This window comes from Pongo abelii, chromosome 19 (genome assembly GCF_028885655.2).
Source record: "Pongo abelii isolate AG06213 chromosome 19, NHGRI_mPonAbe1-v2.0_pri, whole genome shotgun sequence".
NCBI classification, from domain to species: domain Eukaryota; kingdom Metazoa; phylum Chordata; class Mammalia; order Primates; family Hominidae; genus Pongo; species Pongo abelii.
In genome coordinates, this window is record NC_072004.2 from 68,581,105 (window position 1) to 68,607,862 (window position 26,758).

The 26,758-nt window shown below is 45.3% G+C and overlaps 1 protein-coding gene across 1 annotated transcript; it reads left to right on the forward strand.

Moving 5' to 3' along the window:
• On the forward strand, positions 1-26,258 carry MRPL45 (mitochondrial ribosomal protein L45). The gene is made up of 8 exons (XM_024235525.3): positions 1-493; positions 1,700-1,877; positions 2,604-2,721; positions 9,845-9,943; positions 21,975-22,023; positions 23,860-24,009; positions 25,405-25,578; positions 25,788-26,258. Exons 1-8 carry the CDS (start codon positions 362-364, stop codon positions 25,872-25,874), a joined length of 987 nt encoding a protein of 328 aa, XP_024091293.3. The 5' UTR covers positions 1-361; the 3' UTR covers positions 25,875-26,258.
• Positions 26,259-26,758: the final 500 nt, after the last annotated feature.

Here is a 26,758-nt window from a genome sequence, read left to right on the forward strand (position 1 = left end):
ACCGGTCTCGGCCTCCCAAAGTGCTGGGATTACAGGCGTGAGCCCTCGCGCCCGGCCTCCTTTTCCTTTTTTAACTAATGGAATAAACGGCAATGTGCCAAGCATACAGCAATGCCCATTCCCCGGCCTTCAGAAAGCCTGGCGCGCAGGCGCAGCTCGCGTTCAAGCGCTCTCGCTGGCGCGTGACAACAGCGCGTTCCACCCTACGCCCAACGTTGTCTCCCTGCGCACGCGCGGCCGTACTCCGCCCTCCCTACTCCACCCTCCCCCACTCCCGCGAGCACGTGCGCGTTCTTGCTGCTCACATTTCGGCGGAGGGCGCGCTCCCTGGAAAATTCCACTTCTGTGCTAGCTCCACCCTATGCGGCTTTTCTCCTACCCGACGCTCTTCACTCTCAGCTCCCTTCCCGGCGGCCTTTGCGGGAACAAGATGGCAGCCCCCATACCTCAAGGGTTGTCTCGTTTATCGAGGGTTTTGGGCTGGTCTCGGCAGGTGGGTAGGGACGGGGCCGATAGGACCCTAGGCGCTAGAGGAGGAGGACAGAGTCGAGGGAAATACTCTCTGTGCAATTGTCCTTGGTGAGCTGGGACAATACGAGTCATACCTAGGCCGGGGAAGAGGCTTAGGTGGACAGGACCTAGCTACTGAGCTCAGTGGTCGAATGGGGATAGCCTAGACAGGGCCGTGAGAGCGAGTGAATTAACGGGGATTAAGTTTTTCTGGATTGGTTTGGGTCTGTCTGGCGAGGAGATATTAAAAGGGAGACAAGTAATGGGTTGGAAGGTGGACTCCCTAATCTTCGATTCTTAAAAATGAACTACGTTGAAGAGTAGGCGAAAATGAGGGCGTCCCATATTGTCACTGCCCCTGTCTGGGCAAATCTCATGATCAGAGAGAAGAGGTCTCCTGGTCTTTCGAGGGTTTATTGGTCAGTTGGGTGCTAAAACGACAGAATAAAGTTTACAGCGAGACTCCCGATAGGATAAGCAAAATATGACGAGTAAATATGGAGCAGATGCCTACAAGAGGACTTTGCTTATGCTTTAAGAATAGCATTCAGGGCCAGGCGCGGTGGTTCACACTTGTAATCCCAACACTTTGGAAGTCCGAGGCGGAAGGATGGCTTGAGCCCAGGAGTTTGAAATGAGCCTGGGCAACATATAAGACCTGGTCTTTACAAAAAAATTTTAAAATTAGCCGGGTATGATGGCGCACTCCTTAGTCCCAGCTACTTGGGAGGCTGCAGTGGGAGGATAGCTAGAGCCCAGGAGGTCAAGGCTGCAGTGAACCGTGATCGTGTCACCGCACTCCAGGCTAGCGATCCGCCTCAAAAAATAAAATAATAAAGAATACTGTTTTTCCCATTTCAGTATTGAGTTGGTGTTTCCCCATCACCATCAGTTTTTGAAACTTGCTTTAATCAACTCAGTATCCGTAGGAGTTAGCATAGTCCTGTACTGTGGAAAGTTCTAAAGGAAAGCCTTTAGTAAATGTGATGTTAATAAAGGTTGCTAACTGTCTTCTATTTAGAGACACCCATAAGTATTAAGGTCCTAATGCATTTTTTCCCTGTGATATTGTTTTATAATTGTTCCTAAAGCATTCTTTGGATATTCCCTCTCTATAGTGCTTTGCTTAGAGTTTGTAAAAGATAGTAGATCTTTTTTCTAGGTTCCTAACATTTCCTTTACCTTCCAGCCAGTTCTGGTGACTCAGTCCGCAGCTATAGTTCCAGTAAGAACTAAAAAACGTTTCACACCTCCTATTTATCAACCTAAATTTAAAACAGAAAAGGAGTTTATGCAACATGCCCGGAAAGCAGGATTGGTTATTCCTCCAGAAAAATCGGACCGTTCCATACATCTGGCCTGTACAGGTGAGGTATTTCTGGGACCCTGACCCGGGATCCTTCTGTCAGAGATCTCCTGGAAGTTGGGATGACTTGGACTATGATTGATAATATTTAATTAAGCACGAAGTCAATTCAACCTCAATAATGATTAACCTTATATACACTATATATCATGAAGTTGTTCTTTGGACTTACTTTCACACTGTCCCTAGAAGGCAAGAGTGAAATTTCTCCATTTTATGGAAGTGGAAACTGAGGCTCTGAGAGAAGACTTAAATCTTTCTGGCTTCTTTTGTTTCATTTTTTTTTTTTTTTTTTGAGACAGAGTCTCGTTCTGTCGCCCAGTGGCATGATCTGGGCTCACTGCAACCTCTGCCCCGCCGGGTTCAAACGATTCTCCTACCTCAGCCTTCCAAGTAGCTAGGATTACAGGCACCTGCCACTGTGCCTGGCTAATTTTTGTATTTTTAGTAGAGATGGGGTTTCACCATCTTGGCCAGGCTGGTCTTGAATTCCTGATTTTGTGATCCGCCCGCCTCGGCCTCCCAAAGTGCTGGGATTACAGGCATGAGCCACTGTGCCTGGCCTTGTTCTGTTTTTCTCTAGTGTAACATAGTTCTCTCTACATGGAAGTCTGTTTCATTAGTCTACTTTATATCCACAATCCTTCCCAATTTTACATTACTTCAATTTTATGAGTTTTTCTCAATCTTTCAACACTTTCTTAATTTTTTTCTTCCCTTATTACAGCTGGTATATTTGATGCCTATGTTCCTCCTGAGGGTGATGCACGCATATCATCTCTTTCAAAGGAGGGACTAATGGAGAGAACTGAACGAATGAAGAAGACTATGGCATCACAAGTGTCGTAGGTGTCTGAGACAATTGGGTATTGGTATTAGAATAACAATTTCTTGTTGCTACTTTATCCCAAAGAGACCTTTTTGGGTTAATTGGGTTGGGTGTGATTCTCTTAATAACATGATGGTATTTTCTCCTTTGTACTAGAGTCTGTATTTAATGCAGAATAATGTGGGCCTCCTGATTCTCAGCATCCCTGCCTTTATTGGTAATTTTTGTCACATCATTTAGGGAGTTGACTTTGGAGTGTATAGGATCCTTTTTTAATCATATATTTAATTTTTTTTATTTTTGAGATGGAGTTTCGCTCTTGTTGCCCAGACTAGAGTGCAATGGCGTGATCTTGGCTCACCGCGACCTCCACCTCCCAGGTTCAAATGATTCTCCTGCCTCAGCCTCCTGAGTAGCTGGGATTACAGGCATGTGCCACCATGCCCGGCTAATTTTGTATTTTTAGTAGAGATGTGGTTTCTCCATGTTGTTCTGTTGGTCAGGCTGGTCTTGAACTCCTGACCTCAGGAGGCCTGCCTCGGCCTCCCAAAGTGCTGGGATTACAGGCGAGAGCCATCACGCCCAGCCCTTTTTTTTTTTTTTTTTTTTTTTTTTTGAGACGGAGTTTCACTCTTGTTGCCCAGGTTGGAGAGCACTGGCGTGATATCTTAGCTCACCGCAACCTCTGCCTGCCAGGTTCAAGCGATTCTTCTGCCTCAGCCTCCCGAGTAGCTGGACTACAGACGCATGCCACCACGCCCAACTAATTTTTGTATTTTTAGTAGAGACGGGGTTTCACCATGTTGGCCAAGATGGTCTCGATCTCTTGACCTCGTGATCCACCCACCTCGGCCTCCTAAAGTGCTGGGATTACAGGCGTGAGCCACTGAGCCCAGCCGACCTGGCTAATTTTTAAAAGAAATTTTTTTTGTAGAGATGAGGTCTCACTATGTTGCCCAGGCTGGTCTCAAACTCCTGGGCTCAAGCAGTCCTCCCACCTCAGCCTCCCAACATTCTGGGATTACAGGTGTGACCCGTCATACCCAGCCAGTCTAGCTCTGACTGTATCTATCTTTTTTTTAAAATTTGTACTGTTCATTGCAGAGCAGGGCTACCCCATAGGCCAGTGTTCCCAGAGTAGCCGCTCTGACTATATGTAAATCATGTATAGGTTTATGTGCATAAGTATATTGAGTCAGTATGAATTCTTCACATGGCCATGACTTATTTTTCTACATATAGATTTTATTGGCTGGGTGCGGTGGCTCACGCCTGTAATCCCAGCACTTTGGGAGGTTGAGGTGGGCGGATCACCTGAGGTCGGGAATCGAAAACCAGCCTGACCAACATGGAGAAACCTCGTCTCTACTAAAAATGCAAAATTAGCCAGGCGTGGTGACACATGACTGTAATCCCAGCTACTCAGGAGGCTGAGGCAGGAGAAACGCTTGAACCCGGGAGGCGGAGGTTGCGGTGAGCTGAGATCCTGCCATTGCACTCCAGCCTGGGCAACAAGGGCGAAACTCTGTCTCAAAAAAAAAAACAATAAAAAAGATTTTATCATATCACCTCCCTGCTTAGAACTCTTTTATGGCTTCCTGTTAACCAAAGAATAAAATCCAGATATCTTCAGTGGTATACAAAGCTTTTATAATCTGGTCCTTGCCTTTTTCTCCACCATCATTCTTTGTCCTTATTCCATTTTTCTCATTCTAAATTTTAGCATTTCCAAACTAATTGCCAGTTCCTTGCCAGTACTGTACCGTTCCTTTTTGTCTTTGCACATCCTTTCCTTTGCCTGAAATGTCTTTTTCCCTTCCTTCTTTTTTTTTTTCTTCTCTTTTTGAGATGGAGTTTCACTCTTGTTGCCCAGGCTGGAGTGCAATGGTGCAAATCTTGGCTCACCACAACCTCTGTCTTCTGGGTTCAAGCGATTCTCCTGCCTCAGCTCCCGAGTAGCTGGGATTACAGGCATGTGCCACCACGTCTGGCTAATTTTATATTTTTAATAGAGACGGGGTTTCTCCATGTTGGTCAGGCTGGTCTTGAACTCCTGACCTCAGGTGATCCGCCAGCCTCAGGCCTCCCAAAGTGCTGGGATTACAGGCATCAGCCACCACACCTGGCTATCATGTTTGTTTCTAAGGCCTCCATGACTATTTTTGGTGCTGCCTTTGCTGTGATTGTAATTGCACACTTGTATTTATTTCTCCTAATACTCTGTACTGCAATGTTTCCTCTCACGTATTTCTCTCCTGGACTGTGAGCAGGGTCCATGGTGATGATGAACAAAGCACATACGGTTTTACCATGTAGTTCTCTTCTAGGAGAGGAAAACAGTCATTAAATACTGATCGCACACAAATAATTATGGGTGTAGTGAAGTAGGAGTGCCGTGGCAGCATATGACAGGGGAAGATAATGGCCGGGCGAGGTGGCTCATACCTGTAATCTCAGCACTTTGGGAGGCCGAGGTGGGTGGATCACGAGGTCAGGAGATCGAGACCATCCTGGCTAACACAGGGAAACCCCATCTCTACTAAAAATACAAAAAATTAGCTGGGCGCGGTGGCAGGTGTCTGTAGTGCCAGCTACTCAGGAGGCTGAGGCAGGAGAATGGCGTGAACTCAGGAGGCAGAGCTTGCGGTGAGCTGAGATTGCGCTACTGCACTCCAGCCTGGGCAACAGAGGAAGACTCCGTCTCCAAAAAAAAAAAAAAAAAAAAAAAAGATAACTTGGTCTGGGAGATCAGGGAAGACTTGCCTGAGGAAACGATATTTAAAGTTGGGATTGTGGCTGGATGCGGTGGCTCACAACTGTAATCCCAGCACTTTGGGAGGCCGAGGCTGGCAGATCACCTGAGGTCGGGAGTTCGAGACCAGCCTGGCCAACATGGTGAAATCCTATCTTTACTAAAGATACAAAATTTAGCCAAGCATGGTGGCACATACCTGTAATCTCAGCTACTCGGGAGGCTGAGGCAGGAGAATCGCTTGAACCCAGGAGGTGGAGGTTGCAGTGAGCCCAGATTGCACCACTGCACTCCAGCCTGGTCAACAGATTGAGACCCCATCTCAAAAAAAAAAAAGTTGTTTTTTTTTAGAGTTAGCCAGGTGGAGAAGTGTGGTGAGGAATAGATTCTAGGGAAACAGAACAGTACAAGCAAGACTTTGAGGTTAAAAGAATATAAAGGGGTATCAGATTTTGTCAAATGCTTTTTTATGTCTATTGAGATGATCATGTGATATTTGTTCTTTATTCTGTTGATATGATGACATATTAATTGATTTTCTTTTCTTTTCTTTTTTTTTTTTTTTTTTTTTTTGAGATGGAGTCTTGCTCTGTTGCCCAGGCTGGAGTGCAGTGGCTCCATCTCGGCCCGCTGCAGCCTCTGCCTCCCAGGTTCAAGTGATTCTCCTGCCTCAGCTTCCCGAGTAGCTGAGACTACAGGTGTGCGCCACCATGCCCCACTGATTTTTGTATTTTTAGTAGAGACAGGGTTTCACCATGTTAGCCAGCCTGGACTCCTGACCTCAGGTGATCCACCTCCCTGACCTCCCAAAGTGCTGGCATTACAGGCGTGAGGCACCGTGCCCAGCCTTATTAATTGATTTTCAAATATTAAACCAACCTCACATCCCTGGGATAAATTCCTTTAACACACTTAAATTAACACTTTGATTAAATCAAATTCTCTATTTATAGTGTTATAACTTGGAAAATGCTGTTGACAGCTGAGTTATATAGTACATTATGAATACTTTTTCTTTCCTGCATAATATTTTTTTTTTCTCAAGTGAAGTGTCTTAATTTGCTCATTTGCTTATGGAACTATGGGTTATGTAATTTCCTCTCTGTGCATTCAAAACATTAATTTTTTTTTTTTTTTTTTTTGAGAGGAAGTCTCACTCTGTTGCCCAGGCTGGAGTGCAATGGTGTGATCTTGGCTCACTGCAACCTCTGCCTCCCGGGTTCCAGCAATTCTTCTGCGTTAGCCTCCCCAGTAGGTGGGACTACAGGTGTGCGCCACCACACCTGGCTAATTGTTTTGTATTTTTAGTACAGATGGGGTTTCACCATATTGGCCAGGTTGGTCTCAAACTCCTGACCTCATTATCTACCCGCCTTAGCCCCCCAAAGTGCTGGGATTACAGGCGTGAGCCACCACGCCCTGCAACATTAAATATTTTATTAATTTCATCTTTTTCAAGAAATCCCTCCTGGAGTCTTCTTACCTGTTTTAATCTGGACTGGTTGTTCTTAAGGCCAACTGTACATCTTAGGATCTAATATTCCTCTTGCCTCCCTCCTTTTTTTTTCTTTTTTTTTTTGAGACTGAATCTCGCTCTGTTGCCCAGGCTGGAGTGCAGTGGCACGATCTCAGCTCACTGCAACCTCCGCCTCCCGGGTTCAAGCGATTTTCCTGCCTCAGCCTCCTGAGTAGCTGGGATTACAGGCGCGCACCACCACGCCCAGCTCATTTTTGTATTTTTAGTAGAAATGGGGTTTCACCATGTTGGTCAGGCTGGTTGCCTCCCTCTTACGTTGTATTCCCTGTGGCTTGGATCCTGTGTCTTTATGTTTTCATAGTTTATTTCATTACTTTGGTGGAGCACATTTTCTAGCAGCTTCTTGAGAAAGGCTGCATGTTGGATAAAGAAGATCTTGCAAGTCTAAAAAGAAGTCTTTCTTTTATTCTCCCACTTCATTTATAATTTGCCCAGGTATTGAATTCTGCAACAGAAATAATTTTTTCCTCAATTAAAAGTACTGCTCAAAGTCTGGGCGTGGTGAGTCATGTCTGTAATCTCAACACTTTCGGAGGCTGAGGCAGGAGGATCACTTGAGCAGGAGTTGAATACCAGCTGGGCAACACAGTGAGACCTTGTCTCTACAAAAACTAAAAAAAAGTGAAAATTAGCCAAGCGTGGTAGTGCACACCTATAGTTCCAGTTACTTGGGAGTCTGAAGTGGGAGGATTGCTTGAGTCCCAGAGGTCAAGGCTGCAGTGAGCCCTGATGGCTTCACTGTACTCTAGCCTGTGTGACAGAGTGAGACCCTGTCTCAGTGAATGAGTGAATGAATGAATGAATGAATGAGTGAATGAATAATAAAAGCACTGCTCTGTTGTCTTTGTAATTTCTTTTTATTTATGTATTTTTTTTGAGACGGAGTCTCACTCTTTCGCCCAGGCTGGAGTGCAGTGGCGCGATCTTGACTCACTACAACCTCTGCCTCTCGGGTTCAAGCAATTCTCCTGCCTCAGTCTCCTGAGTAGCTGGGACTACAGGTGCCCGCCACCACGCCCGGCTGATTTTTGTATTTTTAGTAGAGACAGGGTTTCACCATATTGGCTAGGCTGGTCTCAAACTCCTGACCTTGTGATCCGCCCACCTCGGCCTCCCAAAGTGTTGGGATTACAGACCTGAGTCACCGCGCCTGGTCATAACTTCTTTTTTTTTTTGAGACAAAGTCTCACTCTGTCACCCAGGCTGGAGTGGCAGGATCTCAGCTCACTGCAACCTCTGCCTCCTGGATTCAAGCGATTCTCCTGCCTCAGTCTCCTGAGTAGCTGGAACTACAGGCGCGTGCCATCATGCCTGGCTAATTTTTTGTATTTTAGTGGAGACGGGGTTTCACCATGAAAGACAGGGTTTGACCAGGATGGTCTTGATCTCCTGACCTCGTGATCTGCCTGCTTCGGCCTCCCAAAGTGTTGGGATTACAGGCCTGAGCCACCGCACCCGGCCTGTCTTTGTAACTTCCAATATTGCTGTTAGAAAGCCCAGTGTTGCCAGGTGCCATGGCTCAGGCCTGTAATCCCAGCACTTTGGAAGGCCGAGGCGGGCGGATCACAAGGTCAGGAGTTCGAGACCAGCCTGGTTAGCATGGTGAAACCCCATCTCTACTAAAAATACAAAAATTAGCTGGGTGGGGTGATGTGTGCCTGTAGTCCCAGCTACTCGGGAGGCTGAGGAAGGAGAATCGCTTGAACCCAGGAGGCGGAGGTTGCAGTGAGCCAAGATTGCGCCACTGTACTCTAGCCTGTGCGATGGAGTGTGAGACTCTGTCTCAAAAAAAAAAAAAGAAGCCCAGTGTTATTCTGACTCTTTTTTTTGAGATGGAGTCTCACTCTGTTGCCCAGGCTAGAGTGCAGTGGCGCGATCACTACAACTTCTGCCTCCTAAATTCAAGTATTCTCCTGCCTCAGCCTCCCGAGTAGCTGGGATTACAGACAGCACCACCATGCCCAGCTAATTTTTTTTTTTTTTTTTTTTGAGATGGAGTCTCGCTCTGTGACCCAGGCTGGAATGCAGTGGTGTGATCTCTGCTCACTGCAACCTCTGCCTCCTGGGTTCAAGCGATTCTTGTGCCTCAGCCTCCCGAGTAGCTGGGATTACAGGTGCGCACCACCATGCCCAGCTTATTTTTGGATTTTTAGTAGAGATGGGGTTTCACCATGTTGGCTAGGCTGGTCTCAAACTCCTGACCTCAAGTGATCTACCTGCCTCGGCCTTCCAAAGTGCTGGGATTACAGGCGTGAGCCACCGCGCCTGGCCTATTTTGACTCTTGAGCATTTGTATGAAACCCGTTTTTTCTGTTTTTAGTGCATATAAGATGTTATCTTTGATTCTAGAATTCTGAAATTTCACTATGAGAAGTCTTAGTCTTTCTTTAGAGTGCTTAATTTAAGAGGGAGGAGGTTGAATTTCCAGGACTTGACACATTAAAAAATCAATTATTGGCCAGGCGTGGTAGCTCACACCTGTAATCCCAGGACTCTGGGAGGCGGAGGCGGGTGGATCCTGAGGTCAGGAGATCGAGACCATCCTGGCTAACATGGTGAAACCCCGTCTCTACTCAAAATACAAAAATTTAGCCGTGTGTGGTCGCGGGCGCCTGTAGTACCAGCTACTCAGGTGGCTGAGGCAGGAGAATGGCGTGAACCTGGGAGGTGGAGCTTGCAGTGAGCTGAGATCATGCCACTTCACTCCAGCCTGGGTGACAGAGCAAGACTCAAAAAAAGAAAAAAAAAAAATTATTGAGTAAGTGGATGGACATGAATGGAGGTCAGTGTAGGCTGTGAATTATGGAATTGTAAGACCTTTAGAAGTAATACTCAGGCTTCATTTTACAGAATCCGGAGGATAAAAGACTATGATGCCAACTTTAAAATAAAGGACTTCCCTGAAAAAGCTAAGGATATCTTTATTGAAGCTCACCTTTGTCTGAACAAGTAAGTGAACTCCCTATCTTTACCCATTCTGTTCTCAGCAGTTAGCTATTATTTTAGGCACAGTTTTTTTTGTTTGTTTGTTTGTTTTTGTTTTGCACAAATTTGTTTTCTGCCTTCAGGTAAGAGATCTAGAGTGAGAGAACTTCCTATATTGGAAGTAATTGGTGACTGAAGCTATTTTTCACTCCCCTCTCTGCTTCTGGGAATTTCTACCATTTGGTCTGTCTCAGTTCCACCTGCAAGTGTTGGGACCTTGTGCTAGAATAGCTGCCTTTTTCACCCCATCTGATCCCTGAATTCATCCTGATCTTTTTTGTGTGTTTGTCTTACGTATCTTCATTTCCCTTTCCTTGGTTATTTTGAATATATTTCTTGTGAAAATGTCCAGCTCTCCCTCCACTTTTATTTTATTTTTTATTTTTTATTTTGAGCACCCAGGCTGGAGTGCAATGGCACAATCTTGGCTCTCTGCAACCTCCACCTCCCTGGTTCAAGCAACTCCCCTGCCTCAGCCTCCCAAGTAGCTGGGATTACAGGCGCACGCCACCACATCCAGCTAATTTTTTTGTTTTTTTAGTAGACACGGGGTTTCATCATGTTGGCCAGACTGGTCCCGAACCCCTGACGTCAGGCAATCTGCCCACCTCAGCCTCCTAAAGTGCTAGGATTACAGGCGTGAGCCACCACGCCTGGCCCCCGTTTTTTTTTGAGATGGAGTCTCACTGTTGCACAGTGTGGAATGCAGTGGCATGATCATGGCTCACTGCAGCCTCGACCTCCTGGACCCAAGTGGTTCTCTCAAGGACTCTACTTAGTCTCTCAAGTAGAGCTGGGACCACCAGCATCTGCCGCCACACCCGGCTAATTAAAATAAACTTTTTTTTGTAGAGACAAGGTTTTGCTATGTTGCCTAGGCTGGTCTCAAATTCCTGGGCTCAAGCAATCCTCCTGCCTTGGCCTCCCAAAGTGAAGAAATTATAGGCATGAGCCACCATACCTGGCCACCCAGCTTTTTCTTGATTCATCCAAGTTAGGGCTGCTAGGAAGATGAAGAATCAACATTAGGAGGCTGGAATATCTTAAGTACTAGCTGTGGACTGTTGCTGGCATTCTTTGATCTGTGGCTGCTGTGGCTAGGCTTCAGGTGGGACCCAAAACCTGTAGTCTAAAATCCATTAATTATTTAATTTTACTTTTATTTCTTTAAAAAAATTTATTTATTTTGAATAGAGATGGGATGTCATGATGTTGCCCAGGCTGTTCTTGTTTTTGTTTTTTGTTTTGAGACAGTCTCGTTCTGTTGCCCAGGCTGGAGGACAGTGGTGCAATCACAGCTCATTGCAGCCTCAGCTCTGGGGCTCAAGCGATCCTCCCATCTCAGCCCCCTGAGTAGCTGGAACCTCTAGGGGTGTACCACCACACCCTGCTAGTTTTCATATTTTTTGTAGAGGTGGGATTTCACCATGTTGCCCAGGCTACGCAAGCCGGTCATTTTTTTTTTTCCCTTTTTGAGACGGAGTCTAGCTCTGTCACCCAGGCTGGAGTGCAGTGGTGCAATCTTGGCTCACTGCAGCCTCTGCCTCCTGGGTTCAAGCAATTCTCCTGCCTTAGCCTCCCAAGTAACTGGGATTTCAGGCCCATGCCACCACACCCAGCTAATTTTTGTATGTTTAGTACAGATGGGGTTTTACCATGTTGGCCAGGTGGTCTGAAACTCCTGACCTCAGGTGATCTGCCTGCCTCAGCCTCCCAAAGTGCTGGGATTACAGATGTGAGCCACTATGCCTCACATCTGTTTTATTTCTCAATGTTTTATTTCTCAAAACGTTGTTTTTTGTTTGTTTGTTTGTTTGTTTTGAGATGGACTCTTGCTCTGTTGCCCAGGCTGGAGTGCAGTGACATGATCTTGGCTCACTGTAACCTCTGCCTCCCAGATTCAAGCGATTCTCCTGCCTTAACCTCCCAAGTAACTGGGATTACAGGCACGCACCACCACACCTGACTATTTTCTGTATTTTTAATAGAGACGGATTTCACCATGTTGGCCAGGCTGGTCTTGAACTCCTGACCTCAAGTGATGCGCTCACCTCAGCCTCCCAAAGTGCTGAGATTACAGACGTGAGCCACCGTGCCTGGCATAATTTTTGTATTTTTAGTAGAGATGGGGTTTTGCCATGTTGGCTAGGCTGGTCTCAAACTCCTGACCTTAGGTGATCTACCCTCCTTAGCATTACTGTTGTTTCTGTTGAGAAATTAACTTTTTTTTTTCATTTTGTTAAAGTTTATTTTTACTTTGTGTGCTTTTATTTATCTTTTTTTTTTGAGACAGAGGCTCGCTCTGTCGCCCAGGCTGGAGTGCAGTAGCGCAATCTTGACTCACTGCAACCTCCGCCTGCCGGTTTGAAACGATTCTTCTGCCTCAGCCTCTTGAGTAGCTGGAACTGCAGGTGCCTGCCACCACGCCCAGCTAATTTTTGTATTTTTAGTAGAGACAGGGTTTCACCATATTGGCCAGGCTGGTCTCGAACTCCTGACCTTGTGATCCGCCCACCCTGGCCTCCCAAAGTGCTGGAATTACAGGTGTGAGCCACTGTGCCCAGCTGACTTTGTGTGCTTTGAAGATTTTCTCTTGGGCTGGGTGTGGTGGCTCTCGCCAGTGCTTTGGGAGGCCAAGACCGGTGGATCACAAGGTCAGGAGTTCGAAACCAGCCTGGCCAATATTGTGAAACCCTGTCTCTACTAAAAATACAAAAAAAAAAAATTAGCCAGGTGTGGTGGCGCATGCATGTAATCTCAGTTACTCGGGAGGGGCTGAGGCAGGAGAATCGCTTGAACCCGGGAGTCAGAGGTTGCTTTGAGCCGAGATCGTGCTGCTGCATTCCAGCCTCAGCAACAGAGCAAAACTCCATCTCAGAAAAAAAAAAAAAAAAAAAAAGATTTTTTTTCTTTCTCTTTAGTATTCAGCAATTTACTGTGATTTATCTATGGGATCTGTCTTCTTAAATTTTTATTTTTTTTTTTAGTTTTTTTGTAGAGACAGGGTCTGGCCTTGTTGCCCAGGCTGGTCTCGAATCCCTGGCTTCAAGTGATCCTTCCACCTCAGACTCCCAAAATGCTGGGATTATAGGCATGTGCCACCACACTGGGCCATGTGTGTGTCTTTTATCCTGCTCTGGGTTCATATTGCTTCTTAAATCTTTAGGTGCTTTTTTTGTCAGTGTTGGAAAATTCTCAGTCAGAACTCATCTCTTCAGATGTTGCTTCTGCTCCACTTTCTCGTCTCCTTGTGTAGTTCTGAATACACATATGTTAGATCTTTCACTGTGTGCCAAATGTGTCTTCAGCTCTTTTCTATATTTTTCCAACCTTTTTTTTCCCCCTCCAGCTTTAGTCTGGATATTCTCTGATCTATCTTCCTGTCCTCTTTTCAGTTGTAGCTAATCTGCTGTTAACCTACCTATCGAGTTCTTAATTTTATATTTATTTTATTTATTTTCTGTTTTTCACTTTTAGAATTTTCATTGTTCTTTTTTTAGTGTGTCCAGATCTCTGGTAAAATTCTCCATTCTGTCATCTAATTTCTTGAACATACTAATCACAGTTATTTTAAAACCTGTGTCTGATAACTTCAAAATCTATGTCTTCAATAGGTCCATTTTCTCTTGTCTTATTTGTTTCTTTTGGGTTTTGGTTAGTTCTTGTCATTTTTGTTTTTGTTTTTTCTTTTGAGATGGAGTCTTGCTCTGTCACCCTGGCTGGAGTGCAGTGGTGTGATCTCCACTCACTGTATCCTCCGCCTCCTGGGTCCAAGGAATTCTCCCTTCTCAGCCCCCGGAGTAGCTGAGACTGCAGGTGCACGCCATGACGCCCAGCTAATTTTTGTATTTTTAGTAGAGATGGCATTTCACCATATTGGTCAGGCTGGTCTCGAACTCCTGACTTCAGGTGATTCACCTGCCTCAGCCTTCCAAAGTGCTGGGATTACAGGCATGAGCCACTGCACCTGGCCTTGTTTTTGGTTTTTGAGACAGGCTCTTGCGCTGTCACTCAGGCTAGAGTACAGTGGCTCCATCATGGCTCACTGCTGCCTTGACCTCCCAGGCTCAAGTGATCCTCCCACTTCAGCATCCCAAGTAGCTGGGACTTAGTACATGCCATCATACCTGGCTAATTTTTAAATTTTTTGTAGAGACAGGGTCTTGCTATGTTGCCCAGGCTGGTCTCGAACTCTGGCCTCAAGCAGTCCTTTCACCTCGGCCTCCCAAAGTGTTGGTACAGTTTTCTTGCCATTTTGTATTCCTACATTTTTTTTAAACAAATAGATATTTTAGAAAAATCTAAGACAATCATTTATCTTAAAAATTATAAGATTAATAATAGCTTTTATATATTTATGGTAAAATACACATAATATACAATTTACCATTTTAATCACTTTGAAGTATATAATTCAGTGGCATTAAGTACATTCACAATGTTGTACAATTCTTACCACTATCGATTTCCAGATTTTGTTCATCCCAGACAGAAATTTTATACCCATTAAGCAGTAATTCCCCATTGCCCTCTTCCCTTATCACCTGGTAACCTCCATTCTACTTTATTTCTCTATGAATTTACCCATCCTGATGCTATGGTCTGAATGTTAGTGTCTCCTGAAAATTCATTTGTCGAAATTCTAACCCCCAAGGTGATGGTATAGGCTGTGGGGGGACCTCTGGGAGGTGATGAGGTCATGAGAGTGGAGCCCTCATGAATGGGAATAGTGCCCTTATAAAAGAGACCCAGGGGTCTGGGTGTGGTGGTTCACGCCTATAATCCCAGCACTTTGGGAGGCTGAGGCAGACGGATCACGAGGTCAAGAGATTGAGACCATCCTGGCCAACATGGTGAAACCCCGTCTCTACTAAAAATACAAAAATTAGCTGGGCATGGTGGCGTGCACCTGTAGTCCCAGTTACTTGGGAGGCTGAGGCAAGGTAATTGCTTGAACCCAGGAGGTGGAGGTTGCAGTGAGCCGATATCGTGCCACTGCACTCCAGCCTGGCAACAGAGCAAGACTCCGTCTCAAAAAAAAAAAAAAAAGAGACAGACCTGAGGGAGCTTGTGCACCCCTTCCACCCACTGAGGACACAGCAAGAAGTCAACATCTATGAGGAACGGGCTCTCACCAGACACCAAATTTGCCAGTGTCTTGATCTTGGACTTCCCAGCCTCTAGAACTGTGAGAAATAAATGTTGTTTATAAGCCACCTGGTTTATGGTATTTTTGTTATAGCATCCTGAACAGATGAAGGCATCTAGGTACCTCACATAAGTGGAATCTTACAGTTTTTGACTTTTTGTGATTGGCTTAATTCACTTAGCATGATGTCTTCAATGTTCATATATATTGTAGCATGTGTCTCCTTAATTTTATTTTTATTTTTTTATTTTATTTTTTTTTTTGAGGTGGAGTTTCGCTCTTGTCACCCAGGCTGGAGTGTAATGGCTCGATCTCCAGTCACAGCAACCTCTGCCTCCTGGGTTCAAGCGATTCTCCAGCCTCAGCCTCCCAAGTAGCTGGGATTACAGATGCCTGCCATTACACCTGGCTAATTTTTGTATTTTTAGTAGAGACGGGGTTCACCATGTTGTCCAGGCTGGTCTCAAACTCCTGACCTCAGGTGATCCGCCTGCCTCAGCCTCCGTAAGTGCAGGGATTACAGGTGTGAGCCACCGTGCCCGGCCACATATGTCTCCTTATTAAGGCTGAATAATATTTCATTGTATGTATATACACCACATTTTGTTTATCCATTCATCTAGTGATGGACATTCAGGTTGTTCCACCTTTTATTGTGGCATAATGCTCTTGTGATTGTTGGTGTACAAGTATCTGTTTGAGCTCGTGCTTTCAGTTCATTTGGGTATATACTCAGAACTGAAGTTGTTGGATCACATGATAACTCTATGTTTAACTTTTTGAGGGGCTGGGTGGTGGCTCATACCTGTAATCCAGCACTTTTGGAGGCCGAAGTGGGAGGATTGTTTCTGGGCAGCAGAGTAAGACCCCATCTCTATAAAAAATTTAAAAAATCATCCAGGCATGGTGGTGCATGCCTGTAGTCCCAGCTATTCGAGGTGCTAAAGCAGAAGGGTTGCTTGAGCTCAGGGATTTTTGAGGCTGTGGTGAGCTATGATTGTGTCACTACACTCCAGCCTCAGTGACAGAGTGAGACTGTTTCAAAAAAAAACCCTAACTTTTTGAGGAACCACCATATGGTTTTCCTTAGCAGCTACACTGTTTTACATTCCTACGACCAATGCACAAGGATTCCAGTTTCTCTACATCCTCACTGATACCTATTACTTTCCTTTTTATTTTTTTATTTTTATTTTTTATTTTTTTGGGATGGAGTCTCGCTCTGTTGCCCAGGCTGGAGTACAGTGGCATGATCTCGGCTCACTGCAAGCTCCGCCTGCCGGGTTCAAGCCATTCTCCTTCCTCAGCCTCCCGGGTAGCTGGAACTACAGGCGTCTGCCACCACGCCCGGCTAATTTTTTGTATTTTTAGTAGAGATGGAGTTTCATGTGTTAGCCAGGATGGTCTCAATCTCCTGACCTCGTGATCCACCCACCTTGGCCTCCCAAAGTGCTGGGATTACAGGCGTGAGCTATCGCGCCCGGCCACTTTCCTTTTTATTAAAAAATATATATATATATATATGTGAGATGGGGCCTCACTGTATTGCCCAAGCTGGTCTCAAACTCCTGGGCTTAAGCAATCCTCTTGCCTCGGCCTCCCAAAATGCTAGGACTACAGGTGTGAGCCACCACGCCCAGCCTTTTTCTTTTTATAATAGGCATCCTTATGGGTGTGAAGTGTGGTATCTCATTATGGTTTTGCTTTGTATTTCCCTAATAGCTAGTGACATTGAGCATCTTTTCATGTGCTATTGGCCTTTTGTACGTCTTCTTTGAAGAAAGGTCTTTTTTTTTTTTTTTGAGATGAAGTCTTGCTCTGTCGCCCAGGCAGGACTGCAGTGGCACGATCTTGGCTCATAGCAACCTCCGCCTCCTGGGTTCAAGCGATTCTCCTGCCTCAGCCTCCCAAGTAGCTGGTATTACAGGCATGCACCACCATGCCCAGCTAATTTTTGTATTTTTAGTAGAGACGGGGTTTCACCATGTTGGCCAGGCTGGTCTCAAACTCCTGACCTCAGATGATCCACCCACCTCAGCCTTCCAAAGTGCTGGGATTACAGGCGTGAGCCACTGCACCCAGCCCAGAAAGGTCTATTTTTAAATTAGGCTGTTATTTTGTTGTTGAGTTATAGGAGTTCTTTATGTATTTTGGATATTAATCCCTTATCAGATATATGCTGTGCTAATATTTCCCCCCATTTTATGGTTTGTCTTTTCACTCTTTTATTATTATTATTTTTTGAGATGGAGTTTTGCTCTTGAAGCCCAGGCTGGAGTGCAATGGTGTGATCTCGGCTCACTGCAACCTCTGCCTCCTGGGTTCAAGCAATTCTCCTGCCTCAGCCTCCCGAGTAGCTGGGATTACAGGCTTGTGCTACTATGCCTGGCTAATTTTGTATTTTTAGTAGAGACAGGGTTTCACCATGTTGGCCAGGCTGGTCTTGAACTCCCGACCTTGGGTGATCCACCTGCCTCGGCCTCCCAAAGTGCTGGGATTACAGGCGTGAGGCACTGCGCCCGCCGTCTTTTCACTCTTGATAGTATCCTTTGATGCAAAAAAGTTTTAAATTTTGATGAAATCCAGTTTTTCAAGTTTTTTTCTTTTGTTACCATATCGGGTTTTTTCTTTTGGTGTCATATTCAAGAAATCATTGCCAAATCCAGTGTCATGAAGTATTTCCCCTTCCTTTTTCTCTAAGATTTTTATAGTTTTAGCTCTCACATTTAGGTCTTTGCTCCATTTTGAGTTAGTTTTTGTATGTAGTGAAAAGTATGTGATGTTTTTGCTTTCTTTTGCATGAGAATATTCATTTTTTTAGCACCATTTATTGAAGAGACTGTCCTTTCCCATTAAGTGGCCAGGCTGGTCTCAAACTCCTGACCTCAGATGATCCACCCGCCTCGACCTCCCAAAGCGTTGGGATTACAGGCATGAGCCACCGCCCGTCCTCAACAGTGGTTTTTGCAGAAATAGAGAAACAGCCAGGCGCGGTGGCTAGTTCAACCTAGTTTGAATAATATCAACTTAGTTTCAATAATATACAAATGCTCTGCTCCTATATGTCTCTCTCTCCCACTTTATTATGTCTCTCCTGCTTCATTGTCACATATTACAGTTTTATACCTTGGGTGCCCATTACATCAATTCATAATTATTGTTTTATGCATTTGCCTTTTAAATCATATAGGATGAAAAATGAGGAATTATAAACCAAAAGTACAGTAATACAGGCTTTTATATTTACCTATGTAGTTACTTTTACTAGTGTTTTTTGTTTTTTTCTTGTGGTTTTGAGTTACTTTCTGGTATCCTTTCATTTTAGCCTGAAGAATCCCCTTTAGCCTTTGTTTCTTTCTTTCCTTCTTTCTTTCTTTCTTTTTTTTTTTTTAAAGTCAGGGTCTCACTTTTTCAGCCAGGCTGGAGTGAGCACAGTGGTGCTCAACCTGCACTGCAGCCTCAACCTGCTGGGCTCAAGCGATCTTCCCACCTCAGCCCCCGAGTAGCTGGGACTACAGGTGTGTGCCATGGCACCTGGCTAATTTTTTTTTTCTAATTTTTTTGTAGAGACAGGGGTCTCACTTTGTTGCCCAGGCTGGTCTCGAACTCCTGGCCTCAAGTGATCCTCTTGCCTCTGCCTCCCAATGTGTTGGGATTATAGGCATGAGCTGCTGTGCCCAGCCTGTTGCCGCTTTCAAGATTCATTCTTTGTCTTTGGGTTTTGACACTTTGGTTTTAATGTTTCTTGGTATGGGTTTCTTTCAGTTTATCTTGCTAGGAGGTTTTTGAGCTTCCTGGATGTACATATTAATGTCTTTCATCAGATTTGGGATGTCTGCAGCCATTATTTCTTTTTCTTTCTTTCTTTCTTTTTTTTTTTTTTTGCATGTTATTTTTATTTTATTTTATTTTTTGAGATGGAGCTTTACTGTTGTTGCCCAGGCTGGAGTGCAGTGGCCCGATCTCGGCTCATTGCAGCCTCCGCCTCCCAGGTTCAAGTGATTCTCCTGCCTCAGTCTCCCAAGTAGCTGGGATTACAGGCGCTTGCCACCACACCTGGCTAATTTTTGTATTTTTTAGTAAAGATAGGGTTTCACCCTGTTGGCCAGGCTGGTCTCCAACTCCTGACCTCAGGTGATCCACCCACCTTGGCCTCCCAAAGTGCTGGGATTACAGATATGAGCCACTGTGTCTGGCCGCATTATTTCTTCAAATTTTTTTTCTATCCATTTCTTTCTTCTTTTTCTGGGACTCCTATGATGTGTATTTGGTATACTTGATGATGTCCCACAGGTCCCTCAAGGTTTTGTTCATTTTTCTTCATTATTTTTTCTCTTTGCATTTTAGACTATGTAATTTTAATTACTTTATCCTCAAGTTCACTGATCCTTTGCCTGCTCAAATCTGCTGTTGAACCCCTCTAGTGAATTTTAAAATTTATTGTATTTTTTAGCTCCAGAATTTCTGTTTGGTTCCCTTGTATAATTTCTGCCTCCAATGTGTTCACACATTGTTTTTCTGATTTCATTACTTCTTTGTCCATGGTTTCCTTTAGCTCATTGGGCGTATTTAGGACAATTGATTTGTGTCTTTACTAATAATTACAATGTCTGGGTTTCCTTAGGGGTGGTTTCTGTCAAATTATTTTTTGGTCAGGTGTGGTGGCTCATGCCTATAATTCCAGTACTTGGGAGGTCAAGACGGGCAGATCACTTGAGTCCAGGAGTTCGAGACCAGCCTGGCCAACATGGTGAAACCCAACTCTACTAAAAATACAAAAAAAAAGCTGGGTGTGGTGGCACGCACCTGTAGTCCCAGAGTCTCACTCTGTAGCCCAGGCTGGAGGGCAGTGGTGCAATCCAAAAAAAAAAAACAAAACAAAAGTGTTATTTGTCTGTTTTACATTTTATCCAATGTTTCCTTTTTTTCTGAGACGGAGTCTCGCTCTGTTGCCAGGCTAGAGTGCAGTGGCACGATCTTGGCTCACTGCAACCTCCACCTCCCGGGTTCAAGCAATTCTCCTGCCTCAGCCTCCTGAATAGCTGAGACTACAGGCGTGTGCCACTGTACCCGGCTAATTTTTGTATTTTTAGTAGAGACAGGGTTTCACCATGTTGGCCAGGATGGTCTTGATCTCCTGACCTCATGATCTGACCGCCTTGGCCTCCAGAAGTGCTGGGATTACAGGCATGAGCCACCGCACCCGGCCCATTTTATCCAACATTTCTAAATGTTTATAGTAGAAGTTGTTTTACATTAACTCAGTCTGTTATGTTGCAGAAGCAGATGTCTACCTTTTCAGAGTAAATTCTATTGCAAAATAGTAAGTGAACTCATGGAAAATGGAGTTTATTTCCACTGAAGACTTCTATGCCAGGATAGTGAGGAGGAAGAGTTCACTCAGAGGTGCCAGTGATGGTCATCATGGTAGTTGTCACCACAGCTCAGTCTAGTCTGGTCTGTTCCTACAGTAGAGGAAATGACTTGGAATCTTTCCTATTAGGAATAGAGATGAAAGGGAAGCAGATAGACATGTTAGAACTAATCCCTTACCCATTCTGGGCTTAGAGAGCAAGATTTTTCAAAGGGGACAAAGAGTTAAACTGCTCATAGTAAACTGGGGAAAAGTGTGTATCTGAAAGAAGCTAATCTATGGCCTTAGGTTTGAGACTCATCAGCTAGGAACCCTCCTAAAATCTTGTATCTATAGGAGCTAGGGTTTGTTGTCTGTTTGGTGTTTTGTTTTTTTTTTTTGAGACGGAGTCTCGCTCTGTCACCCAGGCTAGAGTGCAGTGACGTGATCTCAGCTCACCGCAACCTCCGCTTCCCGGGTTCATGTCATTCTCCTGCCTCAGCCTCCCGAGTAGCTGGGACTACAGGCGCCTGCCACTACCCTCGGCTAATTTTTTTTGTATTTTTAGTAGAGTTGGGGTTTCACCTTGTTAGCCATGATGGTCTCGATCTCCTGACCTCGTGATCCGCCTGCCTCGGCCTCCCAAAGTGCTGGGATTACAGGCATGAGCCAACATGCCCGGCTGTTTTGTGTTTTTTTAACCATTACTATATAGAGTCAGCAAGACTCGGCCACCCTGGCAGCAACAAGATAAAGGAGAGAAAATAGGACCAGGAAAGACATGATTATCTTTGACTAGGTTCAAAGATGAGAATGTAAGATATAAGGCCAAAAACATGGTGAAACCCCATCTCTACTAAAAATACAAAAATTAGGTAGGCGTCATGGCGTGCACCTGTAGTCCCAGCTACTCAGGAGGCTGAGGCAGGAGAACCGCTTGAACCTGGGAGGTGGAGGTTGCAGTGAGCCAAGATCGCGCCACTGCACTCCAGCCTGACGACAGAGTGAGACTCTGTCTCAAAAAAAAAAAAAAAAAGATATAAGGCCAAGCCAGATGGTACTGATGCTGGCTCAGAAGCAAGAGGAGACAAAACAAGCTTTTGATTGTTACTTGTGTTGAACTTTGTTGCTCATACCAGCTTAGAGCAAAAATCAGGTCCTATGTCCCAGTGAGGGTACCCATCTTAAGGATATATGGTAATTTTAGAGAAATTTCCTCCGACTCCTTAGATTTAAACGTAATTTTTTTTAATTTTATTTTTTATTTGTAATATAATTTTATTCTGCTACTAGATCTCAGGGTTTTCTGGTAAATCACATTATTGTTCGTCTTTGTGCCCCTAGAATTTAGCATATTTTATACCTGGCTTATACTAGATGTGCCAAAAACATTTGTAAAAATGAATTGTTTTCCATTTTCAGGGCCATTTTCAATCTTCATACAGGGTATTATGAGAGCAGTAGTCAATGATATTTATTACTTTCTTTTCTAGCTCAGACCATGACCGACTTCATACCTTGGTAACTGAACACTGTTTTCCAGTAAGTTCTCATCCTCCTTAGAACTGTGGGGTGACTGAGTGGGCAGATTCTAGACGTCGTCTCTGGTTTTTCTTTTCTTTTCTTTTTTATTTTATTTTATTTTATTTTTTGAGACAGAGTTTCTCTTGTTGCCCAGGCTGGAGTGCAATGGTGCGATCTTGGCTCACCGCAACCTCCACCTCCCAGGTTCAAGCGATTCTCCTGTCTCAGCCTCCCAAGTAGCTGGGATTACAGGCATGCGCCACCATGCCCAGCTAATTATTTATTTATTTATTTTGAGATGGAGTCTCGCTCTGTCGCCTAGGATGGAGTGCAGTGGCGCTATCTCGGCTCACTGCAAGCTCCGCCTCCCGGGTTCACGCCATTCTCCTGCCTCAGCCTCTTGAATAGCTGGGACTACAGGCACCCGCCAGCACACCTGGCTAATTTTTTGTATTTTTAGTAGAGACGGGGTTTCACCGTGTTAGCCAGGATGGTCTCGATCTTCTGACCTCGTGATCCGGCCACCTCGGCCTCCCAAAGTGCTGGGATTACAGGTGTGAGCTACCACACCCGGCCTAATTTTGTATTTTTAGTAGAGACGGGGTTTCTCCCGTTGGTCAGGCTGGTCTCAAACTCCCGACCTCAGGTGATCCGCCCGCCTTGGCCTCCCAAAGTGCTGGGATTACAGGCGTGAACCCCACCGCGCCCTGCCTGGTTTTTCTTAAGAAGGATCAGTTTTGAGAGTGTAGGAAGTTTAAGGCACAGGCTGAAGTTTCATTGCTTGTAGCTGAATGATAATGTCTTGACACGGACTCTGGTAAGGGCCCTGGCAAATGAAAGAAGTCCCTCAACAAGCAGTAATGACACTGCAGGAGCATAGGTCCTGAGGCTTGGATATGGGCCACACTAGGCCACATCTCCATATGCCTGCACTATCATGAGGGATTTAACAAGAGTTCATGAGGCTTATATGGAGTGGTAACAGGAGTGTGAGGCACGTGGAGGGATCCCCAAGGGTAAGAACTTTGTGGTTCAGTTAGAGATCCAAGAATAAGAACTTGGGGCCGGGTGTGGTGTCTCACGCCTATAATCCCAGCACTTTGGGAGGCCGAGGTGGGCAGATCATGAGGTCAGGAGATCAAGACCATCCTGGCTAACATGGTGAAACCCCATCTCTACTGAAAATACAGAAAAATTAGCCAGGCGTGGTGGAGGGCGCCTGTAGTCCCAGCTACTTGGGAAGCTAAGGCAAGAGAATGGCATGAACCTGGGAGGTGGAGCTTACAGTGAGCCGAGACCACGCCACTGTGCTCTAGCCTGGGCAACAGAGCAAGATTCCCATCTCAAAAATTAAATAAAAAAAGAACTTGGGTTTCTATCAGTAGAACTTCAGTTTCTATCAGTCTTCCCCAGTCCTAGCAGTTTAGCCCTTATAGCCCTGTAAAATTCCCCCTTTTCATTGTTAATAGGTGAGTGGGAAAAATATATATATATGCAGTCAACACAAGTACATGCAATAATTGCCACATTATGAAAGTGTATGGGAGGGATGATGGTGTATTGGGCATGCTGGCAGTTTGGAATGTGGTTTTCGTTGATTTGGAGAAGCGTCCTCAAAGAGGAAGGTGGGTCTGAAGTTGTGATTTAGATGAAGAGAGAGTTGTCAGGTGAGCTTGACCAATAGCTTAATCAAAACTTGGGAAGGTGCGAGAGAAAATAGGCACAAGAGAGCATGTGGTGGGAAACATGCTGCCTGTTGGCTGTAGTCTTGCAGGAAGTGAGAACAGTGTGGCAGCACCAGCTTCCTTAAAGGGAGGGAAAAATGCAGTTGAACTTGTTCTCATTTGCCCTTAGGACATGACCTGGGACATCAAATATAAGACCGTCCGCTGGAGCTTTGTGGAATCTTTAGAGCCCTCCCATGTTGTTCAAGTTCGCTGTTCAAGTATGATGAACCAGGGCAACGTGTACGGCCAGATCACCGTACGCATGCACACCCGGCAGGTAGAGGCACTAGTCTGCCTTCCTCCCAGCTTTTTTTCATTCTGAGCTTGGGCACCTCCCTCTGGAGTGCTGGGTATGGTTGCCCAGGACTGTAGACAGTAACAAAAGGTACACTGTGATCTGTCTTCCTTGCTGTGCCGCTGTCCCCTTCCCACTGTTACATGTTGGCTCTACTAAGACCTGTGAGGATATTCTCTCCCACTCTTCCTGATTTTTTTTTTCCCCCCAAGACAGGGTCTCATTCTGTCACCCAGGCTGGTGTGCAGTGATGTGATTATGGCTCACTGCAGCCTCAACCTCCTGGGCTCAAGCAATCCTCCCACCTCAGCCTCCAAGTAGCTGGGACTACAGGGGCACGCAACCATGCCTGGTTAATTTTAGTATTTTTTGTAGAGACCAGTCTTGTCATTTTGCCCAAGCTGGTCTCAGACTCCTGAGCTCAAGTGATCTGCCCACCTCAGCCTCCCAAAGTGCTGGGACTATAGGCATGAACCATTGTGCCCCACTCCTTCTTAGTCTTGACTTCCCCCTCTCTCTGCCCCCTGTCAAAGAACTTGTAAGAATAAAGTGTCAGTAGTTGATCAGATAGTCCTAGATTCAGAATTCCAAGATAATTTTTTTTCTACCCATTAAGATTTTTTCTGGCTGGGCACAGTAACTCATGCCTGTAATCCCAGCACTTTGGGAGGCCATGGCGGGCAGATCACAAGGTCAGGAGTTTAAGACCAGCCTGGCCAACGTGGCAAAACACTGTGTATACTAAAAATGGAAAAATTGGCCGGGCATGATGGTGTGTGCCTGTAGTCCCACCTACTCAGGAGGCTGAGGCAGGAGAATCGCTTGAACCTGGGAGGCGGAGGTTGCAGTGAGATGATACCGTACCACTGCACTCCAGCCTGGGCAACAGAGCAAGACTCCGTCTCCAAAAAAAAAATTAAAAAAAAAAAAGATTTTTCTTATGGTGGTTTCAAAAATGGTTGTGTGGCAGGCTGGGCGCAGTGGCTCACGCCTGTAATCCCAGCACTTAGGGAGGCCGAAGGGGGTGGATCACCTGAGGTCAGGAGATCAGGGAACCAGCCGGTCAACATGGTGACACCCCGTCTCTACTAAAAAATACAAAACACCCCGTCTCTACTAAAAAATACAAAAAAAATCATCCAGGAGTGGTGGCACGTGCCTGTAATCCCAGCTACTTGGGAGGCTGAGGCAGGAGAATTGCTTGAACCCAGGAGGTAGAGGTTGCAGTGAGCTGAGATCATGCCACTGCACTCCAGCCAGGGCAACAGAGTGAGACTCTGTCTCAAAAAAAAAAAAAGGTTGTGTGGCAATAAAACAAACAACTCACACTCACACACCAAAAAAACTAAGAGGCCAGATTTGCTTTTATCCTTGCAGACTCTGGCCATCTATGACCGGTTTGGCCGGTTGATGTATGGACAGGAAGATGTACCCAAGGATGTCCTGGAGTATGTTGTATTCGAAAAGCAGTTGACAAACCCCTATGGAAGCTGGAGAATGCATACCAAGATCGTTCCCCCATGGGCACCCCCTAAGCAGCCCATCCTTAAGGTAAGGTGGCTTGCATGGTTTAAGAGAGCTAAGGCACTGCTCGTGGTCTCCTAAGCCACTCTGTCGGGCTCCACCTAGTGGCGAGAGGGGGTGATGCACCACCCGGGAAGGGAAGGCTGAGTGGGTGGGTGGGTGGGAGCAAGGGATGAAACTCTTCTGGGTTAGCCATGGGCTTGGTTGGTGGGTAACTTGGCATCCTACTCTTTCAGACGGTGATGATCCCTGGCCCTCAGCTGAAACCAGAAGAAGAATATGAAGAGGCACAAGGAGAGGCCCAGAAGCCTCAGCTAGCCTGATGACAAAAATGACTTCTAAGGATGAAGCCTGGGTGATGAGGCTGCTGGAAGCTTTGAAGTCTCCCATTCCCATCGTGCTATAAAAAGAACTACCTTTGTTCTCTCCCATCCTGCTCAGGTCTTTTCAGCAGTCTCATCGTCAGCAACCATGACTGATGACTGGGCCCTAGCAGGTGGCAGGTATAACATGGCCATGGACACTCTTCTTTTTTAAATTTTATGTCTAGCTTCTGAGTCTAGATGAAAGACAGTATGTTTCAAAGAACACTGGATATCAGTTTTTCCCACAGCAGGGACTGTGAGAGACAACCAGCAGCATCTTCTTTGTAATCACAGGGCAGGGATCAGAGTTTGAAATAAAATGCTGTCAGAGTGTTGGAAAAATTTTGGTGAGTTCTGTACATTTCCCCTGGTTCAGGCTGGGCATAGACCAGCCTTCAGATGGCAGAAGTGGAAGATGAGCCTACTTGTGAGTGATGTGACTTTAAGGAAATCCACACTGGGAAAGAATAATTAGTGTTTATAAGATATTTAAGAGGCCCTTTTTCATATACTGACTCACTGATGAATCAGCATTTGCATTTTATGGAAAAATATAAATCCAAAGAAATAATTTATCCCTTAGCCTTTGATTGTGTTCTTAATTATTAGCTGTATAAGGAAGTGTTGGGGGAGGCAGGGGCCATGGAGAGGTTGTTACATTTGGAAAATTCATCTGCAGTACTTGGTTCCCTGATTTCTAGCACCACTTGGTGATAGGGACTGTTCTTTCCAGCCCAGTATTGAAGGTGAGTGTACAAAAGTATGAACCTGTGCAGAGGAAAATAGGCCAGCCCCTCCTTGTTCCTTAGCTCCAGATGGGCTGTTAAAAGGGTGTGGGACCT

Bases quoted from the DNA above. Each gene is read 5' to 3' on its own strand.
- MRPL45 (XM_024235525.3), top strand. From the start codon at position 362: ATGCGGCTTTTCTCCTACCCGACGCTCTTCACTCTCAGCTCCCTTCCC. The intron at 9,944-21,974 runs GTAAGTGAACTC...TTTCTTTTCTAG, and splicing joins GCTCACCTTTGTCTGAACAA to CTCAGACCATGACCGACTTC. The intron at 25,579-25,787 runs GTAAGGTGGCTT...CTACTCTTTCAG, and splicing joins CTAAGCAGCCCATCCTTAAG to ACGGTGATGATCCCTGGCCC.